The sequence below is a fragment of the Lathamus discolor genome, chromosome 1 (genome assembly GCF_037157495.1).
Source record: "Lathamus discolor isolate bLatDis1 chromosome 1, bLatDis1.hap1, whole genome shotgun sequence".
In the NCBI taxonomy this organism is placed as follows: domain Eukaryota; kingdom Metazoa; phylum Chordata; class Aves; order Psittaciformes; family Psittacidae; genus Lathamus; species Lathamus discolor.
Genome location: NC_088884.1, coordinates 155441063 through 155466869, shown reverse-complemented (window position 1 = coordinate 155466869; position 25807 = coordinate 155441063). Strand labels below are relative to the sequence as shown.

The window sequence follows — 25807 nt, the reverse complement described above, 5'->3', positions numbered from 1 at the left end:
TATCCCTATGGTAGAATCAAGTCTGGGATGCTCATACATGTTTGGACCCCTTATGAGCCTTATTTTCAATGGTATGGCAGTTTTGCTGGAGTTTCTTCCTTCAGTGGTTTTTACTTGGTGCAGAATGAGTGGAAATTAGCTGATCTATTGTACAAAGAAGCTCGGACTGGCAAATGTGGGGAAACTGAGTGTATTTGAAATATCAAATGTTCTTGTAGAAGTGTAATGCTACCCCCTGTTGGAAATTGGAATATATGAAATATAAGCCAGAATACATGGAACTGAAGCCTCTTTGACTTTGTGTACACTGCTTTTATTTCCATCGCTCAATAGGACGTTAGAAGTGCCAGTCTCTATTAAAAAAAGAAGAAAGAAAGGAAAAGATTTTTTGGCGTAAATAGGAAAGATGTTTTTGTTCCAGTTATCAGAACTGGATTCAGTTAAAAATAGTCTTCATGTTAAAATACAGCTGTTTCCACAGATGCCTGCAGCTTTACTATCTTTCTGTAAGAATACAAATATATAACCTATTATAGTTAATGTTGATTTTTATTGTTCATAAACATCTCTATATGGTAAAGAGAAACGCATCCCTCTTTTTGCATGGCTAAAGCTACTGTACATACTATTAGTCAGCTGCGTTCTGAAAAACAGCTCTCGTGTGCACCTGTGAAAACGTGAATCACAGAATCCTAGGATGGTTAAACAATGCTGTGGGTGCACTGCTGAACCTTCAACAGTCAGGACAAATGTGTGTTTGAACTCTTTCGCTTAAGCATTACTGCAGGAGTTTCTATATATACCTTAGGAGAAGGGTTTTAAGTAAAAGGAGAGGGAATGTAATGTTGCTATGAAAACATCTCTAAAAAGTTGACAACACAATCTTGAATCAGAAAATTTGATGGGTGTCATGCTTAAATTAAAAATTGTTCCTTTTAATAAAATTTCAGAATATATCTTCCACTACTGTAAATTACAACAGCTCAGCTGAGGAGTAAGAGGGAACAATGTACCTGATTCTTATTACCTGGAAGAATTAGCCATCTTTATTTTGGCCCTAAGAATATATGATATGCTGAACTTTAGATTATATCAGGGGTATCTGCCTTGGATCTCAGACTTCACAATGGAGAAAAAGAAGTTGTCATTTCTGAGTTGAGTGTTTTCGATGGTTTAGTATAATGGCAATTGTATAAAGAGTCTTTCATGTCCTGAATGGCAGAATGATTGTTATGAGATGACTGGATTGTGATCTGGTGAAAGATGAGGCAACGGAGGCTGATCTTAATGCATTTTATTATGTATCTAGCATCAATTCATAGTTGTATTTGTTCAGCATTCTGTGTTCTGAAACCAGGAGATGCTGTGCCCCAATTGTGAAGTTTGATGAAAATACCCTATGACATTTGCATATGGTGTTTTTATTTTCCGTGAAGAATTGTTTTTAGTTCCTGCCTGCTAACTCTTGCATGATTCTGGCCATGTTTATCTAATAAATTGAATTAAAATTGGTCTCAGAGGCAATTTGCTATGTCTGGCATAGCCATTTCTTCTGGCTGGCTGAACTCCTCAACCTAGTCCTGGCTCCTGCTATGAAAGCCCTCCTGTATTATGAACTGGGAGTGAAATGTGTTCTGATCATGCTCCAGTGTCTCTGTGCTGTGAGGTCTGCCAGGACGCTTAGGTGATACTATCATTAGTGTCCCCCTTTTCATTTGAGTTGCTTATACAGATCTACTTAGAGGGTTTGCTACAGCATTATCTCTCTCTGCAGCTTGTCACTCTATCTGTCCTTACAAAAACTCCTTGAAATGCTGAAGTGCCACCTGTATAGAAACCAGCACTTCTGATTTTTACCTGTGGCTAGGTAGGGCAGACTCCCAAATTCACAGAAGCATTCAGTAATTTTGTTTGACCTGGAACCATCAGACCAATTTTTTTTTTTTTTTTTTGAAGACTCATGAGAAACACAAACAGTATGAAATCCGTTAAATTCACAAATAAAGACAACCTCCAAGTCTGTGTTTAATGGAGGTGACAGTGTGTCTTTATTGTATTTATGCTTAAGTTGTTGTGGTTTCTGGTATTTCCTTGTAACCACAAGCTGTCTGGCTGATATTGGTGTTAGGACAGTTTGTGGTGGTTTGGATGTTGTGCGCCTTCAGATTTTGCTATCAGCTTGCAGTGAGTGTTATTGCTCTGGGCCAGCTGGACATGCTCTTGATTTTGTTTTTTGTCTAACAAGTATGCAAGCTTGACTTGTAGTAGCGCCTGGAACAGACACAAACATCACTGGTGTGTTCACACCAGGTATTTGGTATACATAGGGGGGTATTGCATATCTGCTTCCTTAGAAATCTATCTAAATACTTTTGTACATAGGAGATGTGTATGTGATGTTAAAAGGATGTTATTTAGGTTGAAAAGTTAAGCCCCTTGCTGTTAAGGAATTGACAGATTTACAGTTGCTCGTGCCATCTTGATTTTACCCACACATGTGTCACTCTTCTGCAGTGAATGAGGCAGATGTCCTGTGGAAAAAAGTGGTATGTGACCATGTAATTGCATTACAGCCCAGTTGTTCAGCATAATCCTAGTGTGACTCTGGTATGCAGTGATTCTACGTCTGTTTTTGAAAAGCAAAAGACAAGAGCAAATCATGTGCCCTGTTGCTGTGTCAGCTTTCCCATGCCCATATATTATCAGGAGCAGAGCTTGAAATCTGAGCCTGTGGCATTGCAACCAAGGCTCCTACCATCTGAGTTTCAGGGCTGGCAGCTGGAGATGGCTTTTATCTCAGGCTGGAGGTGGGGCAGCTGGGCCCAGGTACTGGCTTTTTTGCTACCTGTGACAGAGGACTCAGCCTAGCTTTTCTTTCTGTCCCTTGAGCAGACAGTTTCAGAGTATGCTGAAGGCAAGGCTAATGGTCATATTCTGGAGTGGGTGCCAAATGGCTCATGGCTGTGGGCAAATGGGAAGCCCACAGCAAGGAGCAGAAGGTTCCTCTCAAAAGATGCATATCAGAATCACAACTGAAGAGTTTGTCAGTAAAAGCAGGAGAGAGACAAGCAGGAGAGAGACAAGATGGGTACACAAATCTAGAACTAAGCAATTTTTTGGTTCTTTCCCATCTCTTGTTGTTTAAACAACACCTGTAACTTGTAGATGAGTTGAGCTGTGATTAGCCCACAGGTTTTAGAAGGTGCTTTTTAATGTGACACTGAGCATAGCCTGGCAGTGCCACTGAAATTGCCAGCTTCATGCTTCAGAAAATAGCTGATGTTGGGGCTTGGCTGAGCAAACTGAGATGTTTCTGAATTGACTTCAGCAATCTTTCTGTAAGCCGACAGTTGGCTTGCGACACATGAAGCTGAGTAATCAGAAGTTTGTGGCTGAAACTGGAGCCCTGCACCTGAAGCATGCCACGGACAGGGGTTTGTATATTTGGAGTTGTTATGAAAGGTTGTAGAGTTTAATAATTTCATCTCTTTCGTTCAGAACTTGATCAACTGCTAGGTGTTGTGAAGCAGCCTGTCAAAGCAGATGGCCTCTAAAGGTTGCTCTGCGTGCCTGGATTTATCTGTCTTTCCTGGGAACTTTTTTATTTCCCTGCGGCAGCTTGAGAATTCCAGCTTTAAACTTTTCTGATGATTTCCTCCAAGAATAACTCTTAATCTTTAATCCTCGTGAGGAAAGTACCTTACCTATCGGTTTCATTAGGGACTCTTTGCTTTTTGCTGAGACACCTGAGCTTTGCAGAACTTCAGACATGGTCAGGATTTTTCCCTTTTCTAAAAGCAGTTGATGCTTCAACTTTTGCGATGCTGATTCCAAAACCTTCAGTCAGGATTTCTCATTGAGTCCTTGCTCCTTTGTGAAGCTGCTGGCAGTTCAAGGTACTATTTTCATAAGCCATACAATGTAACCGTAATCTGCTGCCTCCCTGTGTGTACAAACTACACGAAGCATTCGGAGGGATTGTCGGGAAGGGTCACCACCGATATGCGGCAGGCACGCGAGTGTTTGCTTGTTTTTAAAGTCTGCTTCACGGTTTCTGCTTTTCAGGGGCTGTCCTCTGGATTTTGAGTCATAATTTTGGTGGTTTTCTCTTGAAAAGCTGGATGTTTTGCATGGCCCTGATACTGAAAATAGCTTTAAAATAAAGGAGGAGAGAGCAAAAATCTAGATCATATTCTCTATGCAAATTAAGCAGCTGACCATTGTTGCAATCCATCCTCTTTGTTTATGAGTTCATTTTTATACGTGCTGAATAAAAATCCCATCGTGCAAATAGTTGCTTCTATTTTTGAGTAGGAATTCCTCTTTCATAACAAGAAGAGCCGCTTATTTATGTTAGGCCTCTCTTGTTCCAAACTGAGGACGCAGACTGGGGCAAAATTTTATACGAGAGCTTAGACTAAAGCAAACGACATCTGAAAATCATAGAATCATAGAATCATAGAATGGTTAGGGTTGGAAAGGACCTCAAGATCATCTAGTTCCAACCCCCCTGCCATGGACAGGGACACCTCACACTAAACCATCCCACACAAGGCTTCATCCAACCTGGCCTTGAACACCGCCAGGGATGGAGCACTTGAAAGGGACTTTTAAATGTCATCTAGTCCAACCCTCCAGCCATGAGCAGGGATATCTTCAACTAGATCAGATTGCTAAAGGCTCTGTCCAACATAGCCTTGAACACTGACAGGGATGGGGCATCTACCACCTCTCTGGGCAACCTGTGCCAGTACCTCGCCACCCTCACTGTTAAAAAAAGTAAATTTCTTATATTGAGTCTGAATCTCCCCTCTTTTAGTTTAAATCATTACCCTTTGTACTGCTGCTACAAGCCCTGCTGGAAAAGTCTGTCCCCATCTTTCTCACAGGCCCCCTTTAAGTGCTGAAAGGCTGCAATAAGATCTCACTGGAGTCTCCCCCAGGCTGAACAAGCACAGCTCTCTTAGCCTGTGCTCCGAGATGTTGCATCCCTGTGGTTTTTGTGGCCCTCCTCTGGTCCCGTTCCAGCAGGTCCATGTCTTTCCTGTAGTGAGAACTCCAGTTCTTACTAGGCTCAGAAAAGTGGAGCTATAAAAAGCTGCCAAACTTAGATGAGCTGAAAGAAAAGCTTTATTTCTAAAGATACATAAAGAGAATTACATCAGCTGTGACTGATGAGGTGTGTCTGAAATGTTGACAGTTATCAGGCAAATGGCATCTCATTCCTCTTGCCAGTGATGGTGGAGCCCAGCTCAGCATTACAATCTACAGGAGCTGATCTGCTTTTTCTTGGAAGTGTGGTTTCCTCCTTAGGAGGAAAAATATGAAACAAAAGTGGTTTTGTTCTTTGAAAATGCATGCTTTATCTGGAACAATTTTCTATCAGTTCATACGCTTAGAGCCAATAATGGGAGGGATTAGACTTAAGATAATATTTTCTTTCTTTTTTTCCTTCCATCTGGCTCAGAAGCTCTTGGCTCCTTCCGTGGAAGTAAGCTTACAAAGAAGTTTTAAAGTCCTCTTCCCACTATGAATCTGGCAAAAATAGGAAGTTGTGTTGTACAGTAACTTTGATCCTTGCTGTGGAGCTTACACTGTGACTTTGGGACAAGTCTCGTGTCCAAAGACTTAAACTCCTGTTAGCAGCTGTAGAACAGGATTTGGTTTGCAGTCCTTGGAAGGTGGTTTGAGTATATAGAGAAAGGTAGGCATACTGCTTGTAATATCTCTTTACAGGGGACATCATTTGTGTCTGGTAATGTTCTAAACAGAGAACTGCTCAGGTAAATCCCATATTTCATGAAATATAACATGAATGTAACTTTGAAATAAAATGAAACTTTAAAAGAAAATAAAATGAAACTTTAAAAGAAAGAAAAATAGACAGAAAGAAAAAGATATACTAAATATACACAGAGAAATAGAAAATCCCATTTTGATTGTGAAAAGGATTATGTACTATGATGGTTGTTTGCACACACAGAAATAAATGCCAAGGTTTAGGTTCTGTTTAGCTGTTTAGGGCAATAGAGCTAAACTATGACTAATCATCCAGCATATCAAACTAGTGGGTTCTCCTAACATCTATCATTGGACCATACCTAAGGTATTTGGAAGCAGAACATAATGAATGTCATCTGGCAGTAGCCTGATCATTACCAGAGTTAAAATAGCCCTGGACATGTAGTTCATGATGTGTGATACACAAGAGGTACGTATCCTTTTACTGTGGGTGTTGTAGTGATGAGGTTGTTTGAACTAACAGCCATGCATCACATACTTCAGTACTCGGCTCTTGCATCACAGATAAAAGAATCTACATTAAAAGATATTTAACTTAATAGACGTTAACAATAGTAATATTATGAGATATGCAGGATTTAGGTACTCTCTTTGTTACTTATTGTCAGAATATCATAGCAGGCATAACAAAAGCGTACTATTTGAGTGAGGTCACTTACCCCTTTTCTTCTTTGGTGTAATTGTACGGTCGGTTGAGATATGTATTATACTTAGAATTTGAAAACCATGCATTTGCATTTGTACATGATGCCATAATAATTTTAAAAGTTTCTCCTATAGACAAAAGCATGTTTTGTCTGAGTTTTGTAGAATTTAAAAAGATACCATTCTCTCTACTGAGTTGCCTCAGTGGTAGCTACTGTAAGTTGGTGAAATCTCTGCCTTAGAGGACTGCAGCAGGAGGCCTGCAGAAATAATAGGATACATTTAAATGTAAATGAAGGCAACAATCTTGTAGGCTGGCAAAGCCACATTATAACAAAAGACTGTATTTGTTATTATCTGATACTCAGATTTTTAATCATGCTTGATTCTTTCATTACTTGTTTTCTTTCACCATTCCCCATAATTTCAATGTATTTTATCAGTCCCACATCTGATGTAATTTCACATATCTAACTTGTTTGCCTTCTTGCATCTCTGTCAAGTATAATCTAATCTTCCAATAATAATGTTAAAAGTATATTTATTTGATGTTATATCTAGCCTTTATAAATTTTCTCATCTATTTTGCACATTTTTATGAAAAACTTGTTAGAATTTATTTTATAGGAGTGACGTGCTCCAGGCATGAAATAAGACTCCATTTCTGAACAAACTGTACCTACGTTAACAAAATCATCACTCTTTAATTTCCAGTTATTTCCATGTCATATAGTATGCACAGAAAAAAAGACAAGTGATGGCTTGGATTCTCATGCACAGGACAGAATGTCCCACTGATTCATTTTAACTTGCATTAAGTAGCACATCACTAAAAAAATATCTCTGCAACTGAATGTTTCTAGCAGTTTGGCATTGCTGACTTTTTAATCCTCATTCTTGCAGAACTGCTGTACTTGTGCAACACTGAGGGAAGGGCAAACCAGCAAAACTCAATTTGCAAGTAAATCGAATAGTTAACTTGAATTTAGAGGGGGAGCTGAGCTGTTTAGCAAGTAGGAACTATTTTGCAAATAGCAACTTTGCTATATGGTGAGAAAAACACATCATAAAAATATTCAGTTTATTCTTTGTTTCTTTGTGCTATTGTTGCTCATAACATCTGCGATGATGAAAGAGGACTTGTCTCTGGCAATAAAGAACCAAAATGCTATTCTTTCTTCAGAAAACTTTCAATCTCCTTTCAGGTTTTCAGCTTTCTATCCTTTATTTCTATTCAAGTCTTTGCCATAAGTTGGGATATTCTGATGTGTTAATGCATTTATGGAAAGAAAGTTAAAAATATTTTTCCAGCTTGCTATCTAGTTTCATGCATCAGGCCCATGCCCTGAATGACAGCAGGGCTGTGCAGACTGATGAATCTAGAGGCAAAGGTGAGGAAGATAAAGATAATATTTTCCCTTTGCAAAACAATATTTGGTTGACTCTCTGAACTAAGAAACAGTTCCCCCCAAACTCCACGAGTCACTCCCCCAAAGAAACGATTTGTATATAAAGGCAAAATAAAAAAATGCCGCAAAGTTGTCAGATCCTTTCTTATTAGCAAGATCTGATCTTTATGCATTTCAGCGCTGCAGTCTGCCCCTTCCTACTCCATTAAGTAAGCTAGCAGCTCTCACCTTCATAATCTGCTTTACATCCACAGACATAACCAAAGTCAGGGAAGCTATTTTTTAGTATGCTGTATTAGTAAACCCCTGATATGTTACTGGTGACAGGAAAAAAAAAACCACACAATTTTTTAAGTCTATTATAAATAACAACAACCAAAAAATAGTATCATAATTCTATTGTAAGGGAAAAATATTTTTAGCTAAATATGCAGAATTGTGCTTGTAGCAGACTCTAAAGTCCTCTGTCTGTGCAGATACTTCTGCATATTCCCCAGTAAAAGCAGTGACTTCTGTGGTGGCACACAGTAACTAGAGAAACAAATACCATCCCCAATGGTTAAATTAATAAAATGCTCTTTTTTTGAAATGCTGTGGGATGTTTTTTCTCTTTCAGAAATGAAATCTTTGCTGTGATTCTGATTTCCTTCCCCTCTCTGACTTTAAACAGTTGCTTGAATTCAATGTCTCATATGAAAGCATGCAGCTAACATAAAAGCTCAAGTAAATACTGAAACTATAGATTCCATGTTTACAATGGGATCAGGTGGAAACTTCTTGTCTATTGTGTGTTATTCCATTGCTGAAAGATGTTCTGTGTTGTGGATTTCAAAACTGTATTTACAAAAAGAAACAACCTTACCTCTCCCCAGCTGATCCAAGTAAGCTCTTTCAATGAATATTCTATCGGCTGAAACAGAATCAGTGTAATCTTCTCTAATATTTTTTTCTGGTATATTGCAAGGCTCATCAGAACCAAAGAAAGTGTTACCACTTTACCTGAAGTTGAATCTAGTTGCTAACTGACAGGTTTTTGTGATGGTCACATATAAGGAGCTTTACATCTTAAAACATTCATCTTAAGAAAACGTGCAGGAATTAGTATAGCTCGAAATTCTGCATGCATAATAAATAAGTGATCTATTTTGTTTGCTATTGAGAAATTTTGGGAAGTCATGCAGTGCCTGTAGGGGGGGAAGACATATGTAATGCCTATGTAAAATTTTATGCGTATCTGAAAAGACACCACTTCGTAAGAAAGCAAAGGAAACTGAGAGTTATCACAGGTCACAAGTCTGTGTATTTAGGTGAAGAAAGTTACTGTCCTGTGCCAGTAGGAAATGTACTTTGGTTGCTCTGGAATTGAGCAGTGTTATTGCTCAGCTCCAACAGGTATATAATAGTTTCCACTTCAAAGCCCAGAAGACACGTTTATTTGTCAGAGGATGAATCATGATGAAAACTCTTCTCACCCAGATTGAAGAAATAAAAGATTTCTTTGGCAGAGTGGTAGATATCTTTGGCAGACCAGACTGACCTCACAGCCCACCTTAACGTTGCAGTGCAAGAGCAGCCTTGATACCATCTGGAGATGGAAGTGCCAAAGTATCCTCCAGATCAGCTTTGAATGACATAGATAGTATAGCTGGGGAGAGTCCTGGCCTGCAAGAATGTTTTGGAACTTATTCTTAAGTGTGAATGGACACTGGTACTCTGTGCATGACCGCTTTGATGAACCCCAGCTGCCGCTGTGTAACCATGGTACAAACAGTGTGAAACATCTTAGATAGCAGAAAGCTTTTCTAGAAAAAGACTCTCATGCCACAGGTGGGATCTGTAGGCAGCGTGAAGTCAATTTAACCTTCGTGTTGGTTTTATGGAGCTGAATCGGAAGTACACCAGGACTCAATCTGCCTACAGACTCTACCATTTTAGGCAAATATAGACATGGCCTTAATATATATGTTAATCCTGTTACTCCAACTTGATATCAAATCCCCCTGAATATTGAATTTTCTTACTTTTTCTGTTTAATTCAGAACTGATTTAATAATGCTAAGCTTCACCATGCCTGTTACAGTTTTTGCAGTGCATCCAAAGCCATGTTAGTTGGCCTTTACTAAGGTACATGAAGGTTTGGTAACTTGTCCCATGTTTTGAACACCTTTAGGTCTGAGCAGCTTTTTGTCTGCTCTGGATTTTAAACCAACTTGTTAAGCTTTGGTGATGGTGGAGTGATTTCTCTGCCATTCTTCCTATATTGCTTGAAGTCTTTTTTCCTTTTCTTGAGATTTTTCATTCTAAAATTTTCTGTTTTCTTTAGGGAACAGCAATATTGCAGTCTGGAGTCTTACCAGCTACACCAGGTAGGAGCCATTTAGTTATTTGCTTTGTTAAAGAATAATGTTTTAGACTCAAATTGTGATGAGAGAAACAGAACATTTATGGAAGCAGAACTAAATACTATATTGAGAAGCATCATGGTTGTGGTTGGTTTGCTCCCACAATTCATGACTGACAAATTTGAAATACATTGTAATCTGTAGTAATTTTTGTTTCAAAGATTAATGTATTTATTTTTCCCTTCCTTTTGTAATCTAAAGAGGTTCAAAGTTGTTTAGTGCTTTTTCTAATTATGGAGTCCAAAATTGTCAAGAAAGTGCTCTTTTTAGGCTATATTTGCACCTAGGGGGAACTTGATTTAAATATTCAATGTGAATACCTAATTTTCCAAATAACACAAACCCACAGGAGTAGATCCTTACCAGGGGCAACATGGAGATGCCTCTCTCATGTTGGTAGAACTGCTGTTTAACTAATAAAGTTGGTAAAGGGAGGAAGCTGAGTATCTGGCCTGGAAAGATTATTTAGGAAAAGGTAACATGCTGAATACCTTGTAACTTGCCTATCAGCAGAATGTGTTGGTCATCGGGAGTCCTCTGTCTAATGTCGCCGAACTGGTCTGGCACCATTTGTACCATAATATTACTTTAAAGATAATATCTCATAATAATTTGTTTTTGTTTACTGTCTCTGTCTTAGACCTTGGAGAGATCCAAGCAAAAAAATTGTTTAGTTTCTTAAATGCTTTTATATTCCTTAAACTGCTTACTTGATAATTCATCAGATCCGTTAAATTTCTCAAGTTGCCTGCTTCAAATAGTCAAGAAAGAGCTCTTTGTGCTTGGGTTTCTTTATTACTTTTAAAAACCTGTGCAAATATGTGAAGAAGTAAAGCCGACTGATACTTGTGTGAACAAATCCAGTGAGATACCTAGGATCAGGAGGTGTCTCTGGAGAAGGTTATAAGTAACTCTATTACTTTGTCTGTCTCAGAAGCATTTAGCAGGTCTTGCTCCTAGTTATTCCATTTGAGTCAGTGGGATTACTTTTGATTTATAGAGGTGTAAGTAGAAGCACAAATTGGATCATTATCTCTAATGTTATCCTTCCTTCTGGTACTCAGATTTCTATTCCTCTAATCAACTCAAGGCAACCAGAGCACTTGTGATTAAAGTCTGTGTAAATACACGGGGTCTTGGGTCTATAGCTGCAAGTGGTGGGCACAATATTATTTCTACATTAAATTCAGTGGCAAATTAGTTGTGGATTCAAACAATATCTGACAAAAACTTAATCTCAGGCTATTCATGCAGATAAAGAAACTGTTTTGATAAAACTTATCAGTAAGCAAATTGAAAATGTAGAAATTCAGGAGAGATTTTAAGATCAATGGAAAAGGAAGATACAAGGCTGGAGAAATTCAAATGAGTGGGTTTTCATGTCTGGTACACTGGGGAAATATCGTTTAAGAAAAGAATTGAATACTTCCCTTAGGCAAATCCAGCATCCAAAGCCAGGGACTAAGTCAGAGCTATCTTTGTGGGGTTTTCATCCCCCAAATGTTCTCATATACCTGTAGAACTTTATTCTTCAATACTACACTATTTTTTCAGAACACAAACCCATGATTTCTCTGCCTCCTTGTACTTTTATTGTCCTTAGATATTTCATTTTAAAGTGTTGGCTTTTGTATATGTGACCGTTTCAAGTATAATTAAACTTGGCATTGTAAAGCTTTCAAAATAATACTACATGGTTTGAATGTTTTACTTCCACCATCTTTAATCCAAGCCACTAACTGAAGCTCACTGAGAACAGCTCTATTGGACTAAAGGAACAGCATTAAAACTTCCCTGTGTTTCTCTATTATGAACTTTTAATCCCTTGTTGAGGAAACATAAGCGCATGCTAATTTGAAGTAACTGCATTTGAAACCTGTCTTGAGCACGTACGTGGCAAGATGTCACTAGTCATGAATAATTGTACAATGACCCAATACACAGTTATAATATTTTCTAGTGTAGCAGTCCACTTAGTGATAAACACATTTCTTTTTTGGCACAGAAAATACTGTATTGTATTTTCATTCAAATACACTGTATGAATGCAAGCTCTCTTCTTCAGTGCTATAAGTGCCTACATGTTCTGTACAATGTTTTTCATTTTAAATGCCTCAGTTCTGTAGCAAGAAATGGAGATAAAGAGTCAGGATCAATTGATTAAATATTTTTCAGTTTGTTGGTAGTGAATGTGGGTGATGATATTCTATTTCTACTGTTAGTTATATATGCTGAGGAATAGACTCAGCAACTTCAGAGAAATGTGTCTAATTCTAATGGCAGGCTGAAAAGTGTTCATAAATGCAGCAACAATTCTGAATTGTATTACTAGATGGAAAAAAACCCAAGTTGTGGTGAATCATTTAATTCTGGTTAAAATAATTTGGTTGCCTTTGTTATAAATAACTTTGTAAAGATTGATTAGAAAGAGAGACTGAATTAGATTGCTTGCACTTGTAGGAGGAAAGTATTCCCACTGCTATAGCTTTGTACTACAGATCAAGGTAATGGATTCTTTGGGGTTTTATGATGTGGAAATGCCTGCTCTTAAGTATAATAGGCTGCATTTATGGTTATTATGGACCTTAAAATACCATGACAAGATAGAGGTTCAAAATTGCTATTCACATTTCCTGATTTCTGAGACTGATGGATTCTGGAGGCACCTAGGTTTAGTACATTTGGTCTAAGAAGTTCTCATGGGACATACACAGAGTTTCTCATGAATGCTTAAGATATTCTATAGCATGATCTACATGATGCAGTTTCAGAGATATGTACATAGGTCTTTTTCTCACAAGTTGCTTATGTGTTTTGAATTAAGAGATTGTGAATGAGATGTACATTAAAAGCCAGGACATCCTTTCACAGAATCGTGAGCTTGTCCTTGTCTTTCTGGTATTACAAATCAAAGTACTGTAGGGAAAAAACAGGCTGAAGGGGATGGCTAGCTCAAGCCTCTGACCTGAGCTTGAACAAACTTTTGTGTGTATGTCTGACAGGTGATTGTTTAGCATGTTCTGCAATAAAAATCATTAACCAAAACTTTGAATCATCCAAAGTGCTTTGCTATTCTCACATTTAGAATGTATTTCCTCACAGTTGTGGTGTTTCTCACTGTGATTTATGTCTGTTATACAAACCTTGTGCTCCTTTTTTGTTTGTTGCAACAGCTCATATAGGAGCCTCCATCTCTTACTTATCATGGCAGGGGGCTTGGCACTAGCTGATCTGAAGGTCCTTTCCAACCCTAACTATTCTATGATCATGTCTTCATGCTGTCCTTCAAAATATTTGTATTTTCTCCATTGAGTAGAACTCTGTTACAGCTCTCCTGGTTTATGAATGATGTTTAGGCCATGAGGTTATTTTGTGAAGGGGGAAAAATGCCACTATTTCTGTCCTTAGTTGCCAACCCTTCCAAGTGAACTGAACTATCTGAATCCCAAGACTCCTCTTTGGAGAAGCTGAGTTGTGTGCAGGAACGGACACTTAGGATTGCTTGGGGACACTGCAGTCCATGGAGAAGGCATTCCATGCAGCCTCTATGTGCCATATGTGAGAACCTTTTGTCCTTTCCTGTTAGACACAGGGAGCTGATTGCCTAGGCGTTCCCAGGATCCAGGCACAAATCTGGCATTTCAACACTCAGATTAAACTTCTGTAGTGGGAGGTTTGATCTCTTTGTACTTCTGCGGTGCAGGCTCCACCATTACAAAAATTGCTGGCTGGGAAAATAAGTCAACAAATGTCCTCTCATAGAAGCAGCATACTTTAATATTAAATAAATGTGTTAAATTTATATTAATTTTTGTGACTCTTAGATTCTTATTTCTTCTATTTTTTTTTTGTATGTGTGTGTGTCCAGTTCCATTTTTTTGTATTCCAGAGGAGCAAATTCATTAGGATTGCAACAGACACTCTTGCTATCTTACAGCCCCTTTACTTGTAATACCAAACCTACACAGTCATAGAATCCTACAATGATTTCTGTTGGAAGGGACCTTAAAGCTCATCCAGTTCCAGCCCCCTGTCATGGTCAGGGACACCTTCCACTAGAACAGGTTGCTCCAAGCCCCGTCCAACCTGGTCTTGAACACTGCCAGGGATGGGGCAGCTACAGCTTCTCTGGGCACCCTGTGCCAGTGCCTCAGCACCCTCACAGGGAAGAACTTCTCCCTAATATCTGATTTAAATCTAGCTTCTTTCAGTTTAAAGCCATTACCCCTTCTCCTATCACTACATGCCCTTGTATGCCCTTCCTGAAATGTCAACTGAATGCTGATAATGATCATGGTATCTCTATTAATTTTTTCTTAGGTAGATAGGGAGTCAAAGTAGGGAGGTATGAAATTAAGTATATAACAGGTGATGGGTGCTGAAAATGAACTCAGCTGCCTGACAGCTTAGCTTTTGTGATGTAAAAATAGGCTTTCATGCATTTTAAAAATATTTATTGTGAACCTATGCAGCCTGATACCTCTGTTTCATGCTTAGGAGTAAGCTTTCAAGGAATTACTTGAGAGCAGTGAGAAAGAAGAATCTGGGCCATACTGTGCTTGTTGTTGTTGCTTAGGTTGAAAATAATTTATAATTCATATTTTTCTTTCAGGAAATGTGCTGTCAGCTCTTCAGAGTATACTGTGGTTGAGCCAGGAAAGGACTATGTGCTGGACAGTGTCCATCATAAATATGTCATGCGTCATAGGGCTAAACACTGTAATAGAAGAGCATTATTATAATGAGAAACTGATTACTAGAACCATGCTATATAATATGGCATGCTTTTTCTTGATTGTGCTGTATTTTATAAGTGCACTCAAAATAATTCTGTAGGGAAGAAAAATAGGAGCTCAGAAAAGGGAAGCTGATGAAAATATCTGTTGCGTTTACAAGGCAAACCTTGGCCTTAGTGGGTATCTGAATTACCAGGGGCCCAACAGGAGGAGGAAAAATAAAGCCACTGTGGTGAAACCAGTTGCTAGTGAATGATCCAAATGTTGCTGCTTCATCCTCGGGGCTGAGTAGATCCAGCAGGTTCCTGTTGCGTGGCGGGTAGGGAGACTCCAGTCTCACTAACCCTAATGCCTGCCGCCATGCTCCCCGTGCACCCAACCACTCTTATATTAGCTGACTTTCAGTGGATGGGTGTAGCCGCCTCAGGGGGGAAGGGGTTTGTCGGAGCAATCCCAGGCACAGCTACAGGTTGGTCACAGAAGAGATTCAGAGCGGCCCTGCAGAGAAGGACTTGGGGGTGCTGGTTGATGAGAAAATGAACATGAGCCGGCTTCAGTGTGCGCTCGCAGCCCAGAAAGCCAACCGTATCCTGGGCTGCATCAAAAGGAGCGTGACCAGCAGGTCGAAGGAGGTGATCCTGCCCCTCTACTCTGCTCTTGTGAGACCTCACCTGGAGCATTGTGTGCAGTTCTGGTGTCCTCAACATAAAAAGGACATGGAACTGCTGGAACAAGTCCAGAGGAGGGCCACGAGGATGATGAGGGGACTCGAGCACCTCCCGTATGAAGACAGGCTGAGGAAGTTGGGGCTGTTCAGCCTGGAGAAGAGAAGGTTGTGTGGGGACCTAATAGCAGCCTTCCAGTACCTGAAGGGGGCCTATAGGGATGCTGGGGAGGGGCTCTTCATCAGGGACTGTAGTGACAGGACAAGGGGTAACGGGTTAAAGCTTAAAAAGGGGAAGTTTAGATTGGATATAAGGAGGAAATTCTTTCCTGTTAGGGTGGTGAGGCACTGGAATGGGTTGCCCAAGGAAGCTGTGAATGCTCCATCCCTGGCAGTGTTCAAGGCCAGGTTGGACAGAGCCTTGGGTGAGATGGTTTAGTGTGAGGTGTCCCTGCCCATGGCAGTGTTGTTGGAACTGGATGATCTTAAGGCCCTTTCCAACCCTAACTATTCTATGGTTCTATGATCCTATGTTCTGGGGTGACACATGGTGGTAAGTCCATGCCATAGTGACCATGCCACAGGACTAGAAGTCCTGTCTTTTCTGTATTCCTGATTTGCTTCTCCATGCCTTTTCTGACACTGAAATCCCAGGAAATTACATACACCAGCTTTCTAGAACACAAAGTGAGGAACCTTATTTTCAAACATAGTGATTATTTCAGGTTTGGTTTGGTTTTTTTTCTATTAAGGAAACACATTATGTGACCTTCATTCTTGGCCAGTGCAGATCCCGAGCTCCAGATGCGTAAAGATTTTTGGAGTAAATGTATGTAAAGCATTTTTAGGTATATTTTTCAAATAACAGGCGCTGAGTTTCAGCATTTTTACTTCAGCATTTTTAAAGATGGAAGTCTGGGTTGGAGTGGCCCTACCACATGGGAAGATGAATAATAGCTAGAGGTAGTTAGATCCTCTGTGATTCTTTCAAGCACACTAAACAGGCCTCTTTGTAGAGCAATATTTGAACAGTGAGTGTTTTTGCACCTATTTCTAGTTTTGAGTGATTCTGCTACTTCTGAAACTGGCTGTTAGACAGTATGCATTTCTGAATATGGTGAAATCTGTAGAGCAAGTAAGCATTTTTAAGCATCCTCTTCAGCATTTATGTCTTGCAGATAATTCCATGTGTATAGAAGCAAAATATATGAAATCACTTTGAAAACTGAAGCCTAACAAACTGAGAGAAGTTTTACAGGGCAATTATAAAGCACCAGGAAGTCTTTTACTACATTTATATGAAAATACCTACCATCAACCTGTAGCTCTATGCTTTGGGTGCCCTTTTAAGCAAGATATCTGCTTTGAAAGGAGGACATGGAAATGTTGCTTGGCTGAGTGGATCAAAGTACTTTGTAATAAAGTTAGCTTTAGTTCAACAATACCTTATTGCAGAACGCAGTGGGTTTTTTTCTGTCCTGACTCTTTGTCAGCACATTTAGTAGCCCAGACCTGCAGAGTCTGTGACCTACTCTGTGATGTCAAAGTACAGGCTGAGCAGTAAGAAGCAAAGGCGATGTAGCCTTGCGTGTGTCTAGGTGACCGTATTTGAAAGTGTAAACTGTCTGGGATCAGTTCATAATATTCCATGTTCCCTCTCATTTTTAGGTTTTTGGTGGCTCTTTCTTGTAGCATATGTGCTGTAAGTTGTGCTTATTTTTGATGAGTGGGCAAAAAGAAATAACTAAGGAGTTAGAAAAATGTTTCAAACAGTGCTTGTCTTCATTGAGATACATCAGACATTAGAGTCTAATCATATGTAGGAATGCAAAACATTCTGCCGCTTATTTTCACTTTGTCACATTTTAAATATCTTCTTCCTCTTACACATTGAGGATAGAAGAACAGAAATAACTCTCTTGATGAGCTACTCAGTTTTAACAAAGACTTGAGCTAGTCAGCCACACAGAGCTGGATGGCAGGGGAAACTGAAAGAAATTACTCTTAACAATCCCTTGTAAGATGAAAAGAATGCTGGAAAGGAGCATCTGTCTCTTGCTGGATATTTTATGTTTTCTAAAATCTGTCTTGCTATCTTGCTTTTTCCATTTCTGCAAGTTTTATCCTAGGATTCATAAATGAGAAGTGAACCAGCTTATACGGTAGCCGTAAAGATGAAAGAAGAAAACATCTAGGTTGATCTCTGTTGGCATGTGTTTATACAACGCAATTCAAAGCTTCAAAAAAATTCCGTGAGAGATTTGACAATATAAATATTTTTTAGTTGCCAGATTTGAAAATGAGGAAAATGCAACAGGTCAAATCCTGAATCATTAACATAGTTCTTTCAAATGAGCTCCAAATGGGAAAACTTCAGCTTGACCATAAATGGATTGGAATAATTTAGTGGTTTAAATCCCCTTTCCTGTCCTGTGCGCTTTACACAAATCCTAAAAATGTTGCTTAAATAGTCATATTTCCTCTGGAATGATTTGTGCTGGATTACATCAAGCTTTTGGGGAAGAAAAAACCCACAAAACACCCCACACTAGTTCTGTGATGAAGCTGCAATTAGTATAAAGCTGCAGTCTTTCTTCAAGTAAGGTAAGGCTTTTAGTTGCATAAAGTGCATTCTGATATTCCTAATGATGCAGAGACAGGATGCTATGATGTAAGAAAAAGGAAAACCTGTCACAGTGAAAATATAACTAAATCAGCCAGGCCAGGTCTGCCCTATTTTTGCATTTATTTTTATCAGCTGTCAGTTTTCAGAGGTGAACTACTCACCCTACTATGTGAAGGTTGTACATTCTGATCCCATTTGTTAAAATACAAAATCAGTTTCTCAGTATGACATGCTTGAAAAGTGTTTGTGTACCCTTGGATTACCCTATATATGCTTCTATTTTGTGTACCCAAGCACTACAAACCAAAGGTTTCAGTTCAGTTGTGTACTTCGAAATAGGTGTTTGTTATTTTTCTTTAATTCATTGTCCTTGGTGAAATAATCTGTGGGGTTTATTTAGGTTTACTTCATACAAGTTTAAGAATAGTTTCATAAGCTTTTAAATTATTAGATTTAGGGGGAAAAAAGTATGAATGCATACTTTATACAGTGGAAAAAAGTCAGAAATTGCCATTTTCTTTAGCTTCCTAGGCCATGCCATTCTCTTAGGTATTTGAGACTTCTATTTCTCTTATAGAATTTCTTCACATTGCATAAGAATTATGGCAATTTTTGGACACTATTTTAGAAACAATTTGCAGAGAAGCGTCTCACGTGCTTGGAGACTATTCATCAGTTTAGGAGAGGGTGTTAATTTTATACCTGATCCCCAACACTCAGCAGCATATGGCACAGCTGCCCTGTCACCAGTGGCAGGGTTACTCATGCTTACAGCCTCCTACCTTATTTCTGTTAAGTACCACTTACTTGCACAAGAAGTTCCCTCAAAATTGTTACTGTGAGGAAGTAAATGTCACTCACCTTGATTAAGGTGCTCACAATGACAACAGTAGAGAGAAAGCATTCATGGCTGGATAGGGGTATTGCTAACTGAACAGGTAGGTATAATGCTGATTACTTTCTGGTTAAATAAAGAAGGGATGTACATATGTAGACAAACCACACCAGATGTGTACCACTCTATAGGCTTCTGAATCACTAGCTCTTGTTTCCTCAACCTTCTGCATCTCCTACTATACCTGGGACAGCTTCCTGCTGATCTGAATAGGGCTGGGGAAAGGAGACTGACTGTGCCACCTCGAAGGAGACTGACATGCCTCAGTAAAGCTTTCCTGGCTGTAAAACTTGGAATGGTATTTCACAAGGACCAGCTATGACCTAGAGTCAAATCCCATGGAAGCAAGATCCTTTGCCTACTCTTCACCCTGCCCCAGTTCATGCAGGTCTAAAAGTGGACAGTGGACTACTGAAATGTGATATAGTCCTTCCCATGAACTTTATCAGGTTTTGAATGCAGTGTGGTGAGATTTTAGTGAAAATTTTAAACGCTGTGGCTGCTGAAGTTAAGTTATGGATTGGAAAGTCAAATCCCCACTCAGTTTTCATTGCTATTTTACTTCTCAGTTGAAGACGATTACCTCTGTGAGTAAGGCAGTACTCACCAAAACCAGGGAAGCCAATACCCTGGAGTTTTATAGATGGTATCCTGTCTTTCTAAAGAACAACATCAGATTATAATATCACAACCTCAGCATAAAGAATTTAGGAGAAAATATTGCTCAAGTGAATCATAGAATCACAGAATAGCTAGGGTTGGAAAGGAAGACCAACGACTCGTAATTCTTATTGAAATTTTTCTTGATGTTTCAGAAACACCTGCTAAAAATGATGATGTGCAGCAGATACCTAATAATAGCATCAGGTATTTAGATTTAATATGAATCTCTCTCTCTGGAAACAGGTGGTGCTTCTGTCATGGCAGCTTCTGGGTCTTTGAAAGTGCATAGAGGGCACAGTCTCCAAGCTGGTAAGTATGAGTGGTTATGAAGTATGTGTGTGCATGTAAATTTAAGCTAAATTAAACTTAAATTATTTTAAACTTCGGAAAATGTTAAAGGTAACGTGTGACTTGCTTCCCTATTGTAAGACTTGCATATTTCTTTGGGATTTTTGCTTTGCAGGGTTTTTGTTAGAAAGGCATTGACAGATGGGATAAGTTTAGAAGAGGCAGTGACAGATGAGATAAGTGTCAGAGCATAGGCAGTAATCTTATTCACAGCAGTTAAGTGCTGCCAGCTCTTTAACAAAGGACACCCACCAGAAAAATCTCACCTCAGGCCATGAGAAATCCTGTACCCTAGCAATGACACGGTGGGGAAAAAAACCCCACCACGTTTAAAGGTACTACTTTGTGACAATGGAGAAAAACCCAACACCAGCAGATAAATTTATGAGTGCTTATAATTAAAAAAAAAAAAAATCCAAATATGTTAATTCTGTGGATGAAGCATTTTTGCTTGCCTTGTTTGAACCTGAGTGGAGACTGAGGTCTAAAGAGGACCATGGGCATCTTTTTTCAGCTTAGTGCTCTGGAAAGACTGATGATGTGCAGCCTGGCCTCTTGCAAAGTGCCGATTTGCACCTGGAAAGCAGTTATCTTTGGAAAGGCTAGTTTAATCGTTTCCTACAGAGCTTTGTCAGAAATCAAGAAGTTATCCATCACACTGGAGGTGGAATTTTAACAAGAGTCTTCCAGATGCTCCTGAGATCACCCACTCACTTCTCCCTGATTCATGCATTCAAGACAGCTTTGCTCCCAATTTGATGTACAGCAAAACACACTGTTGACTTCAGTGGCCTTCAGTGTGAATACCTGTATAAATGACCTAATGTTTCTTTCCTTGTGTTACACTCATTAGAAAATGCTGGCTTCACCACTACAGAAAAGTCAACACTAGCCACTGTTTATATTTTCTAAGATTATTCAGATTAGAAGGTTACAAGTCAAAACTAGAAAACCATATGCTTGTTTATATCTTGCAAATTCCTAAGTCCAAAACCATTGACAGTGTTCCTGTATTCTAGGTCCTAAAGGCGGCTATGAGATGCTAACACTTCCTTCAGAACCTGGAACTCCTACTAGCCTTGAGGAACTGGGTGAGTACAGATCTTTGCAGCCAGTTGCATCAGGGGACACTGTTGCTTTTTCCTTTCCCTTTTTTGTTGTGATCTCTTCTAAATGTTTATTTTTGAAGTGTTGCCCTTTAAATATGTCAGCTTTACAGGCGTGCTCACACACGCACACACATGCATACTAATCTTGGGGCTGTGCTATGGCATTGGCTTTCTTCCTGCATTATTTATTGCACATTTCTGAGGATGGTGTCTACATAGGGTAGAAAATATGAATAACTAACAGTTGCTGAAAGAAAGGCTGAAACACCAGTTTCAAAATTAACTTCTTCTCTCCCATATTATGCTATTTTTTTTCTTTCTTTTCCCTCTGATTTCAGTGCCACTGCATTTTCCTTTTTACTCTTCTCCTGTTACTTGTTTAACTGTCTTTTCTTCTTCCTACCTTTTACCTCTTTCCTTTTAAGCAATCATGATATTCTACCAGCTCTTTCAGAATGTTGTGAGCATGCACTTGGTCTGTTTTTCTCTCAAATTCTTCATCTGTAATGACTTCAAATGCTGGTCCTGTGATCCCTCTTGTAAACATCTTCTACCTGTGTCCACCCAGAAGAGACTGCTGAAAGCACTTTGTCCATGGCACTTGGCATGATTTGGTTTCTTAGTAGGAGCTTTTGACTGTCTTGTGCTTTTCAAATAAACCTTTATCTTCAAACAAATATAAGCCTTTTTTTTTTTTTGTGTGTGTCTAATGACATTTGGTGGATTTTTTCTTTTGTGTGGTTTTTTTAGTGAAGGAAAAAATGAAAATCCGAGTATTTCTATGCTCACAAAGAAAGCACATTTTCTATTAAGACAGTACTGACTGCACAAAAGAAGACTTTTCCTTTCTTTCCATTCCAGCTTGCCCAACTTTGTTCTTGGTTTGTTGGTTTTGGTGGTTGGCGTTTTTTTTTAGTTTGCTTGTTTTCCTTTGAGGGTTTTTTGTTCCATGTGTTTCTTGTGCTTTTCTTGCACGAAGCTCTACCAATTAATATGTTATTCTCCTTGCGCAGCTTTTTAGTTCTTAGGGGCATCACTTGGCTTGTCTGCATCAGGTATGACATCCAGCTTCCTGAAACCTTTCAACTAGTTATCTCTATAGAGAAGTTTGCTATTTTTCAAGCTAGCTAGCATTGAGGACACTTCACTTAACTCCTGATGAGTCACTTTAACAGCATATAGAAAGACTTCAAAATTACCTTTTCCTTCATGACTGTTCATGACTCTGTATCAGTCCTTAAGTCCTTGTCATTTGCTTACAACTTTAACAATTGCTGGGGAGGGACTGTTCATTAGGGACTGTAGTGATAGCACAAGGGGTAACGGGTTAAAACTTAAAAAGGGGAAGTTCAGATTGGATATAAGGAAGAAGTTCTTTGCTATGAGGGTGGTGAGGCACTGGAATGGGTTGCCCAAGGAAGTTGTGAATGATCCATCCCTGGCAGTGCTCAAGGCCAGGTTGGACAGAGCCTTGGGTGGCATGGTTTAGTGTGAGGTGTCCCTATCCATGGCAGGGGGGTTGGAACTGGATGATCTTAAGGGCCTTTCCAACCCTAACTATTCTATGATTCTAATTTGGAATGCAGGTTTTCAATGCTGTGGTTCTGCTGAATGCTTTTTGGCGCAGTCAGGCCAAATTCCTTTGAAACACATTAGACAGAATAATTGAGAACTTTTTCTGAGAATTATGTTTGATGACAATACAGACATTTCTTCTGTGTTGTCTTCCTCCCCCCCTCCCCCCCCTTTGTTTTTTCTCCCCCTTTTCATTCTGTTCTTAACATCTGGCTTTGAAACAACAACTCAAAGCCTGACTGTCAGAAAAATGATTGGTTACTTCATGGATGTTCCTATGTTTTCTTTATGAAAAGCTGTCAGAAAATTTGCCAACTTTCTCTGCTTTTAAAATTTTGGCTGCATAGTAGACTCCTTTGATTTAAATAGCTTAAGTCTGGAGATATTCTATTATCCTGGAAACTGCTGTAGCCTCTGACAACTCTTCCTGTTGCCCAATCTTGTATGAGCTATCTATCTCTGCTATTCATAGTACAGTTCAAGAAGAAGAAAAAATTCCCTTTAATGGTTATTCACATCAGCTGTTGGTTGGATACAAGAAGACATTCTTTCCTGTGCTGAAATGGATGTAATTTTTCCTCTGCACTCTTCTGTCTCAAATTAATTTAACAGCAGAAAGTGTTTTCAGATTAAGAACTTCCATTGGACTGGACAGGCAGGTGATTAAGAGCCTGCTGAGTAGGAAAATTAAATGCGACTCAAAGCCTTGCCCAAGCCCAGAAGGAATACAGGTTTGTGTTTGGGTCTCCTGTAGCCCAGGTAATTCTGGGAAGTCCCTTGGTATTCATGGACTGAAAAACTGCATGTAAGTGCCTGACACCCAGAAAGGATTGAAAGCTGGAATGCCCGTCTGGTCGGTGAATGGAGCATTAACCTTCTACCTCCTCTCTTATTTTCACGTTTGATGAGATTACAATAACTGAAAGAAGGGCTAGAAGAGGTCTTGAGAATTCATCCAGTACACAAAAACGTTGTGTTTAAGCCAGAACCACTTTATAGAGACCCATTTCTTGTTTCCTGTTTCCTGGTAGGTGCTAATCTATTTCTGTTTTGAAATTTCTAGAAATACTTCAGCCTCTGAGGGATTTCCTCTTGCGTTCTTGTGATCTTTACTGCTAGAAAGGTTTTCCACTGTCTAATCTACCTTATTGCTGTAATTAAACTCTTTCATTACTTGGTCTGTCTTCACAGGCATCATTCCTACCTTTTTTAGCTCAGTACAGGGGATCTGTCAATGTTGTCTCCTCAAGCTTGCCATCCCCTTTCTTGCAACAGTTCTTCAGTCCCTGTTTTCAGAGCATACTTTCCGAACTTCTGATTTTGGTTGCTCTCTTGCAGGTGATACAATAGATTACATCTTTCCAGAAGAGATTGATTCATATAAGGCTTTACTAACCTGAATTAAAGTTGAAAGTCTTGTGAAGTAGAGCTGCATACACTGCTTCTGAATAGTTTGCTTTCTGTCACAACATAATGACAGCAGTGGCTGTGGTCTGTGGTCTTCTGCATAGATCCTGACTTGATCAGTCTCTCAGGATCTTTTTAGGTAGAAACCTTAGTCTTCTGTGTGTCTCATTTATGACAGAAATGTACTGTTTGGCAAGCTGAGCTGTTGCTGCTGAATGATAGCTTTCAGAACATTTGATGGAACAGCGTGTTTTTATGAAATGGATCATTGTTCATTGCAAACAGTGGCTATAATAACATGTTACTTGTTTTAGAAGGGGCGGTAGGTTATTCAGCTGATGTCCCTACATCAGATCGACCCCACAGCGAGGCAGCCACCTATGTTAATATTCCTGTCAGCCCCACTTCCAAAAAACAGCTTCATTACATGGAACTGGAACTTCAAGAACATAGCACAAGCATAAGAGGTAAGGAAGTCTATAGTACTATATAAACAGCAAGGGATGCAGTAATGCAGAATACATAGGGTATGGAGAATCTGAATTTCTCATCTATTTCTCATCTACCCATAGGCTCTTTCTAACAGAGTTGAACCCTGATGTGATTCTGAGGCAGTTTTTGTAATTGCCAACTCTTTTGGAAAAGTTTTTTTAAGTTGTGAGGTTCTATAAGACGATGTATCCCTCTGACAGATGCATTGTATATGCACTCCTTCTGAAGCGAACATTTCTGTGTCTGTGCAGCTTGACAGACAGTAATTTGCTTCGTGTTCTCAAGATTTTCATGTACATATTAGAACTACACTTAATTTTTTTCTTGATTGGCTTCAGAAACAGGGCTGTGGGTGTAGGTGCACAGGGCTTGCTCCTGAAGTTACTGCCTCTGGAGCCATGCAGCAAATGCTTAAGAAAAGAACACGGTGTTCTTCTACCTGCTCTCCATGAGGATGTGTGAAAGTGCTACAGAGAAGCAGCCAGCTATTAATTTGTCTGTATCTAGGTATTTTACTTCTAATGCTTAACTTGGACAATTGGCACATAAACAGGCAATATAGCTACCATGTGTTGCCATTCAGAGATGCATTGATCCTTCCAGAAAGCTTGTCTGGTTTCATCAAAGTTCATTCTTTGGTGGGGTGATGATTGGAGGGAAGGAAGGGTCAGTCGCTGGTAACCTGAAGACATCTACCTGGTGGGCTATAAAAGCGTTATATAGCAACAGCATGCATCTGAGTTCATTGGCTGTTTTCCCACAAGATTAAGTCCCCTTGAGGTACACATAGGACTTCCCCATCTTCCCACATTACCCACCAAGTATATCCAGGTCCCTGAGGAAAAGCAACCCCAGAAGTGGGCCTTTACCTGAAGCAGGAATAACCCAGACTGTCTTTCCCAGCAAATTCTTTGTGTGCACCACAGGAACTTTATCCCCCTCTACAGTATGTAAAAGGATCTGACATTTACTTGCTCAACTTTCGTATTGATGAGTTTCTATGTATAGTTTTTAGCTATTGAGATTTTAATTGT

At 39.3% G+C, this 25807-nt stretch overlaps 1 protein-coding gene across 3 annotated transcripts in view; it reads left to right on the top strand.

The window, feature by feature from the left end:
* Positions 1 to 25807, top strand: part of DOK7 (docking protein 7) — a 63030-nt gene that overhangs the window by 36360 nt on the left and 863 nt on the right. For 2 of the 3 annotated variants that reach the window (XM_065660170.1, XM_065660163.1), the window contains exons 8-11: positions 10180 to 10222; positions 20086 to 20151; positions 21210 to 21281; positions 24596 to 24748. In XM_065660170.1, the coding sequence (XP_065516242.1) occupies positions 10180 to 10222; positions 20086 to 20151; positions 21210 to 21281; positions 24596 to 24748 (334 nt within the window). Of the gene's footprint in view, positions 1 to 10179; positions 10223 to 20085; positions 20152 to 21209; positions 21282 to 24595; positions 24749 to 25807 lie in introns of those variants that run through there. The other variant, XM_065660179.1, reaches the window with a different exon arrangement.